General features: G+C 40.9%; 1 protein-coding gene and 1 non-coding gene across 3 annotated transcripts; both read left to right on the top strand.

Moving 5' to 3' along the window:
• Positions 1–2,292: 2,292 nt before the first annotated feature.
• On the top strand, positions 2,293–7,410 carry RPL30 (ribosomal protein L30). 2 transcript variants are annotated; one of them, XM_027850033.1, is made up of 5 exons: positions 2,293–2,339; positions 2,462–2,514; positions 2,868–3,013; positions 6,154–6,284; positions 7,310–7,410. In XM_027850033.1, the coding sequence occupies exons 2-5, from the start codon at positions 2,494–2,496 to the stop codon at positions 7,357–7,359; spliced, it is 348 nt and encodes a 115-aa protein (XP_027705834.1). In that variant the 5' UTR covers positions 2,293–2,339; positions 2,462–2,493; the 3' UTR covers positions 7,360–7,410. The 2 variants fall into 2 exon arrangements, with proteins under 2 accessions (XP_027705834.1, XP_027705833.1); XM_027850032.1 differs by having other exon boundaries at positions 2,302–2,350.
• Positions 6,831–6,964, top strand: LOC114034370. The gene has a single exon (XR_003568092.1). It is a non-coding gene; the product is annotated as a small nucleolar RNA SNORA72 (small nucleolar RNA).
• Positions 7,411–10,899: the final 3,489 nt, after the last annotated feature.

The following is a 10,899-nucleotide window of genomic DNA, read 5'->3' as shown; positions in this document are numbered from 1 at the left end:
TCACCAAGCTAAGTGCAGCAACAGCAGTAGCTGGGAGGGCAAACTGAAAATTCAATAATTCAATTCAATAAAATTTATTATGCATTTATTACATGCCAGGCACTGTGCTAAGTGCTGGGGATACAAAAAGAGGCAAAAGATAGTCCCTGCCCTCAAAGAGCTTACAATCTAATGGGGACACAACATGCAAACAAAGCAAGCTACATACAGAATAAAAAATCAAGAGGGAAAGGGGTTGGAGAAGCCTTCCTGTAGGAGGTGGGATTTTGGTTGGGACTTAAAGGAAGCCTGGGAGTTCAGTAGTTGGAGTGGAGGGAGAGCATTCCAGGCATGGGGGGTCAGCCAGAGACAATGCCCAGAACTGAGAGATGGAGTGTCTTGTTTATGGAACAGCCAGGAGGCCAATGTCCCTGGGAAGAAGATAGAAGAGCATGTGTTGGGGATTTAAAGTATAAAAAAGTTAGGTTAAGAAGGACTTTGAATACCAAACAGAGCATTTTATATGCTTCTGGAGGCAACAGGAAGCCATGGAAGTTTATCAAGTAGGCGGTGACATAATCAGAACTGTCCGTTAGAAAAAACAAAAATCCCTTTAGTGGTTGAATGAAGAATGGATTGAAGTAAGGAGAGACTTGAGGCAGGATGATCTTCCTATTGTAGCAATCCCAGGTGTGAAGTGATGAGGACTTGTACTAGAATGGTGGCAATATCAGAGGAGAGAAGCTGGTTTGAGAGATGCTGCAAAGATGAACTCAATAGTCCTGGGCAATAGCTTGGGTATGGGAAGATGAGAGACAGTGAGGAATCCAAGATGACTTCACGTTGTGAGCCTGAGGGACTGGGAGGATGGTGTTGCCCTCTACAGTAAAAGGGAAGGTGACTTTAGGGGGAAAGATAAGGAGTTGTTTTGGATATGCTGAGTTTAAGATGTCAACTGGACATTCAGCTGGAGATGTCTGAAAGGCAGTTGGAGATATGAGACTGGACATCAGAAGAGATATTGGGGCAGAAAAGGGAGATGTAAGAATCACCAGCATAAAGAAGGTAGTTAAATCCAGGAGAGCTGATAAGATTACCAAGTGAAGTAGTATAGAGTGTGAAGAGGACCTGGGACAGAACCCAGGGAAGGGGCAGAAGGCACAATATTCATCAGCTGCTGCTCCCAAGGAAATGTGGTGGCTCCTTTTACCCCCTCTCCTCCCTAAAGAGGGGACTACTCCCTCATGGGGGGTAGTCAGGCTTTGCCACCCATTGGCCATTTCCCTTCCCAGACCCACTTTGTGGCATGCCAGATTGAAAGCAGGAAAGGACCTCTATCAAGTCCTAGGGTTCCTCATCTTCGATCTGTGAATTAAAAAAAAGATAAAACAAACAAAACCCCTGCATTTCAACATAATAGTTTTCCTTTATGATCCTATGTATTCTTTTTATATTTTTAAAAATTAATTAATTTTTAGCTTTCAACAATCACTTCCATAAGCTTATGAGTTTTAAATTTTCTCCTCCCTTTCCAAGACTACGTGCAATCAGATAGATCCCATGTATTCTGAGCTGCCTTTTTTTGTGTCACTTTTGTCAGCCTGGTGAAAAGTCTGTGGGCTCCTCAGAATGAACAGAATTACAAAGGAAAACAATTATGTTGGCATACAGTTAGGTGAGGCATAAAAATGCGCTGGGCCTGCAGTCATGAAGACCCGACTGTAAGCCTTAAAACACGATATAAATGCCAACTGCGATTTTTTAAAAAAGGTCCAACCTTATTATGGAAGTATTTTGCATGACTACATGTGTATAACCTAGATCGAGTTGCCTGCCTTCTCAATTGGGGGTGGGGAGGGAGAGATCGGGAATTCAAAGCGTTAAAAATTGTTTTCACATGCAACTGAGGAAAAATAAAATACTAAATTAAAAAAAGGCCCAACCCCTCTCGTTTTACAGAAGATTTAGAAATTGAATCCCAAGTTTCGAACCCGCATCCTCCAAGTCCAAATTCAGCTCTTGGTCTTTCCCTCACCTACAGAACGAGGGGCTTGGCCTGGATCTCCTGGGAGGACCTTTCCCGGGGTCCACGCCAGAAACCCCCGTCACGCCCCTCTCCGATCCTCGCCGCTCCAGACACCTCCGGCCGGCCTGCTTTCCCTATTCCCGGGCTCAGCCTCGGAGGGAGAACACAGAGCGACGGCGTCTCCTGACACATAACCGCCGCCATTGGCAACACCCACTACCTACTTCCTCCTGGCCCCGGCTCGGCTCGCACGCTCTTCCGCTTCCTGTCCCGCCCCTGAAGAGCGCTTCATTGTGGGAGCTTCTTCCTTTCTCGCTTCCCGGCCATCTTGGCGGTAGGTCTCTGGTGAGTGGGCCTCTGTGGGCTCGGGGATGGCGTGGCCCTGGGGGTCCTGCCGGGTCGTGGGTGGGGGGCTTCCAGATGCTAAGTGTCCCCCCGTGTCTCTCTGTGCTCTAGGCTGAGGGTCCTCCCGCACCGCAGGCAGGAAGATGGTGGCCGCAAAGAAGACGGTGAGTGGGGCGGGCCCGAGCCGCCAGTGGCCTCCACACGTGGAGCGAGCCGGGCTCCAGGGGCCGCCGCCGGGGACCCGCGGACTGGCGGGCGGGCGGGATCAGAAGGGGTGAAATCACCCCCATTACCTCCACTCTCACTCTACCCTCGTAGGCGAGATTTCCGGGGTCCAGAAGAGCGAAGGGCGGGTCCGGATATGGAAAGCCCGGGCTGGGAGGGAGGCTTGCGTGCTGTGGCCCCAGGACCTTCCAGGCCCCGTCGCGGGTTTGAGGTGGGGGTGGGGGTGAGGGTGGGGGGGTGCGCTGACTGCGTGGAGCCCTGGACTTAGAACAGTCTGAAATGTCTCCTGCAGAAAAAGTCGCTGGAGTCCATCAACTCGAGGCTCCAGCTGGTCATGAAAAGCGGCAAATACGTGCTAGGCTACAAACAGACCCTGAAAATGATCAGACAAGGCAAAGCCAAATTGGTCATCTTAGCCAACAACTGCCCAGCCTTGAGGTAAGTGGTCCTTGTGCCTGGCTGTGCGCTCCGGGGCACCCCCCACAGAATCTTCTCTGGGGTATCTTCTCGAGAGCGATATCATTTGTTGGTTTTTTGAAGGGGAGGGGGGTTTGGATAGAAACCTGCCTGTTACTTGAGAGTCAGGGAGACCCAAACTCAAGCCTAACTTCAAACACCCTTAATTGCTGTAGGATCCTGGGCTAGGCAGAATCTCTCTGAGCCTTCATTTACCCAGCTGTAAAATAGGAATCATACACCTTTTTCACATTTTTATGAGAATCAAAAGAGATGAAATATGTAAAAGGTTTTGCAGAGTTTTAGGTAGATATGGGGCTATTGGCAAAATGACTTGTGAAAATCTGGTTTCATATCCTGCCCTTGAAGCATACTGTCCATGTGACCAGGAACTGAGCCTCACTTGCTGTATGTATGTATGTGTGTGTGTGTGTGTGTGTGTAAACACATACATATATATATATACACACACACAAATGAGAATAAAATTTGCACCACTTACCTCAGAGAGTTGTTTTGAGAAAACTCCAGACCTAAGAAATTGGGCTTATTAAAATTAGGGTCTGACAACATAAGCTAGTCTTAATTTGCATGTGTTTACCATTGTTGCTGTGAGATGGTGATTTTAAGCTAGAGTCAGGGCATTTTGGAAGCTGGAAGGAATTCCTTACAGTGTTCCTTTTAAAGATAACCATTTTACTAGGGCATGCACTTAATATGTATGTAGCAGGTTGATATGTTTCTGATTTGTAGATTGGAAACTGGTATACACAAAGTGTGCCATTGGCTGTCTGGACCATGAATCTGTTTGTAATCCTTTAAAGACTTGGAATATTGGAGCTGTAAGGGATCTTGTTTGTTTTGTATATTAGACACTTAATATATGATGAAATGAGTTTGGTTTCTTTATCTGTAAAATGAGGGAGTTAGACCAAAAATAAGGTTTGTAAAACACTACAAATATTAGCTCATTTTATGCTGACAACAATACTGGGGCTAGCTATTCTCATCCTCATTTACAGATAAAATGAGGCAGATAGAGGTAAAGCGATGCAACACTTGTAGTAAGGGTCTGAGGCAGGATTTGAACTGCTGGTCTTCTGGTTTCTAAGTTCAGTGCTCTACCTACTGTGCCACTTAACTGCCTCAAATGATTTCTGAGGCTTAGAGAGGGGTAAAATGTACTATAAAGCAGTAGTGTTGAGCATAAAAAATAGAGGTCATTACATGTTGCAGACCACATAGAAAACACATATTGACATCTGTTTTATTGTATTTTTTGTTTTGCTAAATGTTTCCTAGTTATATTTTAAGCTGGTTCAAGCAGAGTGTTTGACACCTGTACTAGAGCAATATTGCATGTAGATTTAAACGGTGAGGTCTGTAGAAATTTAACTGGTCCTAGAAAACTGCTCAGCCATGGACAGCATTTCTCAAAATGTTTTTTGGGAATTTTAGACTTGAAGAAACTTTTTAAAAATAGGTTGGGGTTTGTTTTTTTTTTCCCAATTTTTTACATGCCCATAGTATTTCTGTTTTAGCCAGTGGCCTGTGTGCAAATTAGCATGACCAGGAGTTTTGTGCGTTCCCAGTTGACTGGCTTATCCTTTCAGGTCCCTTCAAAGACTGTCTTTGGAACCTCCTTTGGCCAGTCATACAAAGTGATAGCTTTACTTCCTCTGGGAAACTAGCACTTTTTGCCTATACTATTCAGTTGTCCCGCATAATGGTTTGTGATACTAAGCATATGCTTTTGTGTATGTATTGTGTCATTATCTAGATTGTAAGTTCTCTGAGAACAGCCAGTCAGAAAACATTAAGTACTTACTAAGTGCCTTCCCAGCCCTGTACTAAGCATGAGAACAGGCAGCCTCAGCCTATTTTAGTCCTTTTTTGTAACGCTTTCCATGTTTGGCACATATTTAGCACTCATAAATTGCTTTCTAAAATTGTTTGCATCCTTATCTGTACCTCCTGGCTTTCCTGACTTCCTTCAAGTTCCAGCTAAAATTTCACTTTCTTTTATTTCCAGTTCATGTTGTATATGTCTTGTTTGTACAATTACTTGCCTGTTGTCTTCCATGTTGAGCTTGAGACAAGGGAACTGTCTTGTTTTTCTGTCTACCCACCTCTTAGCACAGTGGTGTTGTTCAGTGGGTTTAGTCGTATCTGATTCTTCATGACATCATTTGGGGTTTTCTTGGCAAAGATGTTGAAGTGGTTTGCCATTTCCTTCTCCAGCTCATTTTATAGATGAGGAAATTAAGGCAAACAGAGCTAAGTGACTTGCTCAGGGACACACAGCTCGTAAGTGTCTGAGACTGAATTTGAACTCAGGAAGATGAGTATTCCTGACTCCAGGCAATGGCACTCTATCCATAGTGCCACCTCCCTGCCCCCTTAGTACAATGCCTTGCATGTAATAGTTACTCAACAAATGTCCATTGACTGCTACGTGCTACTATAATTTGAGTAATGTACCCTCTCGTACTAAACCCAATAAAATTTAGCATGTTCATTGAGATTAATAGACTGGCTGAAAGTAGTGTGTTTTTTAGTTAGAATTAATAGTGAAATTTAACTTTTTGTTTTACTCAAAATCAAAACAAAAAATGCAGTAAGATTATTGAATTTTTACTCTTTTCAACAAACATTAATTACTACATATTTACAACAAACATTAATTACTACATGTATAAAACTGTTAACATACTGAGGGCAAAGAATAAATGATGTATGGGCCTTTCCGGGAGGAATAAATCTTGAACAAATAAAAGATGCCATGAGGATGTTGAAAGGAGGAGGCAATTTTCAAAGGAATCAGGGAAGTCTATGGGTTGTGACCCTGAAAGATAGGTTAGCAGGAAAAACTAACTTCTAGACAGAGGGAATGGTGTAGGAAAAGGAACAGGCAGGTAAGTGTAGGACTTGCTTTGCATTGTTAATTTTTATTTTACTGGATTACACTGTGTATGAGGGTTTGAAGGAGGGAGTATAAGAGTTAACTTTGGAAAAGGTAAGTTGAAGTATGACAGTTTGAGTTTGACCTTTATCCAGTAGGCAGTAGCAAAGCTTCAAGTACTTAAGTGGGCTGATATGTCATTAATTTTATTTATCTTCAGGAAATCAGAGATTGAATATTACGCTATGTTGGCCAAAACTGGCGTCCATCACTACAGTGGCAATAACATTGAATTGGGTACAGCATGTGGGAAGTACTACAGAGTATGTACACTGGCTATCATTGATCCAGGTATGTTTATTTAAGGAGTCCAGCTTAATTACACAGTGCACTCCATAGTATCTGTTTTCTAAACTTGGTAGTTTATTTCATGGGATAATGTCTAAGAACTTAGTGGACGATTAATTAACAAGCACTGTGCTGAACCTCAGTTACTATGAATTAGGGTTGTAGATGTTTAAAAACAAACTACACACCTTTAACAACTTATTTTATGTGACTAAGAAGCCTCAGGAATAGCCACTTGCCTAAGCAGGCAGTGCTGTGCTGGACAAGGGAAAATTAATTAAAATGGCAAGTTTTTTGGGGGAGGGTGGAAGGATTTGTGAGTATACAAAAATTCTGGGTTGCTGAAGTTTTTGTAGTTAATTATTTTAGAACAATAGGGCTCTTTCAAGAGACTTTAGCTTTTATGTAGGATACAGTTTTAAGGAATTGGTAGTTAGGAAGGGGAATTTAAGTATCACTAATGCCTTGAGAAGGTAAGGAAATCATTAGCTCCAGAATAAAATTGACAGCATAGGTAGCCTAATGATCAGTGGAGTTTGGTTTAGTGTATTGCGAATATTCTCGCTGGCCTGATATTATTGTGATCTGGTCAGGCTAGACATTCGCTAAATTAAGACCATGCATTGTGTCTCCAGAACTAGTTCTCTTCCCTAGTTTTGGTTTTATAAATACTGGTAACAAACGAAAGGTAAGTTGTATTTATTTGTCTTTGGTTTGACTTACTGTTGGCTTCTGGGAATAGAAACTGGGGCATTAGTTTTTTAGTGGTCTTTTTTTCAATGCTGAGAGAAATGAAGATTGCTGTTGGGGAGATAACTGTGTTCCCTTAAAAGGGAAGGTAAGCAAGCCTAATAGTTGGTGACAATTCAGACAGCAGTTTAAAAAATTGTTGTAATTTTCAGGGAGAATAACCCAAGAAGAGAATTTGTTTACTTTTGACTGCCAGTGATGATAAGTTTAATAGTTTCATCAGTTGTCTTTATGTAAAATTGTAACATTACTTTGTTGTTTTTTTTTTAATTTTCTAGGTGATTCTGATATCATTAGAAGTATGCCAGAACAGACCAGTGAAAAGTAAACTGTACAAAAGTATTCTTTAATAAACAGGCCATAACTTGTTTTAAAAAGTTGTATGCATCACTGTTTATTTTCCCTTGTTGAAATGGGAGTCCATTTGCTCTATCTTTTCGTTCTTGTTTACAGACTTTATTTTTTTACAGCATTCTTTACCCCATACTAGTCTTTCTTTGTCAGTAAATAGATGTCTTAAAGTGGAGGAAGATTCCGTGCTACATGTACAAACCCCTGAAACTTAACCAAAATTTAATCTTCAACAAAATATATCATAGCTTTTAATGAGCAGAAACGTGTTTAAAATCTATATCCCTGGCTCTTGTCCCACTTTAGTCAAAGTTCATTCAGAAGTTGAAGTTCTAGTGTACAAAAAAAAATAACATCAATATGATACTTTTTTTTACTGGGTGCTAATAGCCAAGTTTTTACAAAGTTCAACTAAACTGAACATAAGTTGAAATTTTATACAGTGCTCCAAACCCAGAGCTCCTCCACTTTTGCAAAGATGAGAGAGGTTGCATTTTATAGCTCTTTGGGGTCCAAGATTGGTCATTATAATTTCACAGTATTAAACTGTTTTGTTTACAGAGCACTTTAAAGTGTAGAACAGCAACAGGAGGAGAAAGGAAGAAACAGTAATGGACAAATTCATATCCTCAATGCAGTTTGTACTAGCTCCCATTCCTAGAATGATGCTCTTCCTTACGTCTTAAATCCTAGTTTTCCTGTATCTTTTAAGCCTCAGGTTGAAAGATGACATGCAGGAGACCTTTCCCAGTCATCATCACACCCTTCCCCTTGAGTTTATCATCTATTTTATAATGAATGTATTTGTATGTACATAATTACCTCTCCTCCTACCTTCCATATTCGTGTAGAAGGCAACAACATTTGAGATTCTAGTAGGTATGTATGGAGATAGAAAATAAAAGTCCTGTTCCTCAAGGCTTGCGATTTAGTAGGGAAGTTAAGACACAGCTGTAATATAAAGTGGAATATAGCAAGTTCCTTAGGAAAAGTGTAGATAAAGTTCTGTTTAATTTAGCAGTGGGTTCAGGAGAAGTCATGGCAGAGGTGGGCATATAAACAGTCTTGGAGCATAGGTAGGATTTTGACAAGTAGGAATAGGGTGGGAGAAGAAAAAGTAGTAGGTTGAGTTTGGGGGAGACTGAGTGGTCCTTTTTGCCTGGAACGTAAATTACACAAAAGACTGGGGCCAGCTTGGAGGACATAGAATTTTGAGTAGGGTAATGGCTATTAGTCCAATTTGTCTGGAGTGTGAAAAGGGTATAGACTTGATTTGTTTCCAGCAAAAGCTAGATGATTGTCACATTGTAGAAGGGATTCTTGTTTAGATGTGGGTTAAATTACAATGACTTCTGGATGATTCCAACTCAAGATTGTTTCAAGAGGTAATAGGGAATCAACCACTGAAGGTTTTTGAGCAGGAGAGAATGATTGGTAGTCAGATCTGTATTTTAGGAAAATCCACCATTAGTAAACTGTCCTCTGCCAAAAATGTACAAATAGAAAAAGGGAAAGAATTGAGATGGATTATGAGAAAGGAGGAAGGATGATATGGCAAGTTAAACTTTGGCTTGGTCTCAATTTGAAGTATTCTGGATTTTCCTCTATAACCCCCTTTTACCCTTTAATCTTGAGTGAAAAAGGAGAATGTTTTTCATTCTCATGCTTGTTCCCCTCAACCAGTTAGTTGTTCAAAGGTCCCAAGTCATAGCTCTAGAAGCAGAGGTGGCAGATAGCTTGGTAGGCATCTATCACCTGAAACTTAACTCCCTACATTCCCCCCTATCCCCCCAGAGTGGAAGCATCATGTCAGACAAAAAAGAAAATTAGGAAGTCATCTCCAGAGCTGCATCACTGTCACCTCACTTTAGGTAAAGTGACATAAGTTCTCATTAGGAGATAATTTTGCTGCTAACCATGATAAATAATAAAGAGAGCCCTTAGCTGCATTATGGCCCTAATTTACCTTCCTTTGGGAGACTGAGTATGGGACAATAAATTCATTTATTAAATTTCATTTGTTTTTGTATCTACAGTGCCTAACCCAGCGTAGATATTTAACAAATGCTTGTTGATTGGTTCATCTACTGTCAGGTGGGTTGTTGTATTAATTAGTTTTGCTCAACTGCCTCCCACCCCCAATCCCCACCATTTTTAGTCTTTCTTACTAGGGATTGGAAGGATGTATTTGGAAATGAAGGTTATACACGTATAACTGATATATTGCTTGCCTTCTCAATGGATGGTGGAGTGGTGGAGGAAGAATTTGGAATTCAAGATTATAAAAAAATTAAACAGCAAAATAAATGAATCTGGCTTCAAAAAAAAAAAGCAAAAACTTAAAAATAGGTAAAAGCATAAAAACTAGGTTTTTTTTATTCAGGGAGTTTTGTCAGCTTTTTCTGGACCTGATTAGGGGCCACTTTTGTATATTGAAGTGTAACTTAGATGTGGAAGGCCTGAGCTATAGCTCTAGCTTTACTTTGTTAACTACTATTTATCAACTATTCAACTTTGGGCCATTCCATTTCACCTCATTTTCTTCATCTATTAAATGAGAATAATTAATGTCAGCCCTATTTCATACAATTGTGAGAATCAAGTGAAATTATGTGACAATGGCCTTAGGATATAAGGTCATATTTTTCCTTTATTCAACTGGAAACCATTCTTGAGGTTTTTTGAAAAACCACATGGCATACAGTGTATAGTATAGTAGAGAGTGCTGGACATACCCTCTTGTTTTAGGAGCTCCTCATGGCATCTAAAATAAAATTCCCCTTTGGTATTTAAAGCACGTCACAATTTGTCCCCAGCCTAGCTTTGCATACTTATTGCATGTTAATTTCGTTTATGAACTCTCTCCAGCCAGGCTGGGTTACTCTCTCTTCCCGTATACAACTTTCCATGTCCCATTCCTGCTTTTCCCTGGGCCATCCTTGTTCCTGGAATGCACTCCCTTCTCACTGGAAGAGTGAGAAGAGAATAATTAGATGCCTTCAAGAATCGACTCAAGTGTCAAACTACATGAGGCCTATCCTGATCACTGCTGCCAAATTAATTTGTAATTCTTATATTAAAAGGAGTATGACATAGTGAACAGAGATCTTGCCTTGGATAGGAAGATCTGGATTCAGGTCTTGGCTCTAACACCTACAGGTTATGTGATCCTGGGCAGACCACAGCCTCTTTAAGACTGTAAGTTGCAGAAAAGGTGGCAGTTGGCATTGGTAGAAGGCATTTCCTCACTTGGGAGTTCCCTGTTATCAGTGAAATCACAAGTCCTTCCCCTATCTCTATTCTAATTGTGTATAAGTTCCTCTTTCCTCTAATAGAATACAATAGTCCCTGTATTTGTTTTTTTCTGTATCTCTGTCACCTAGATCTATAGATACCTGGCTTCTTTTAGTAGGCACTAAATAAATATTTAGTGAATGACTGAGTCAGAAGAACTGGGTTCAAAGCCTGTCCTTAGCACATAACCAGCTTTGTGAGTACTCAGGGGCAAGGCATTTAA

Source organism: Vombatus ursinus, unplaced genomic scaffold, assembly GCF_900497805.2.
Source record: "Vombatus ursinus unplaced genomic scaffold, bare-nosed wombat genome assembly UNPS02008961.1, whole genome shotgun sequence".
Lineage (NCBI taxonomy): Eukaryota > Metazoa > Chordata > Mammalia > Diprotodontia > Vombatidae > Vombatus > Vombatus ursinus.
Note: the sequence above shows the minus strand (reverse complement) of the source record. Positions and strands in the feature narration are given on the sequence as shown.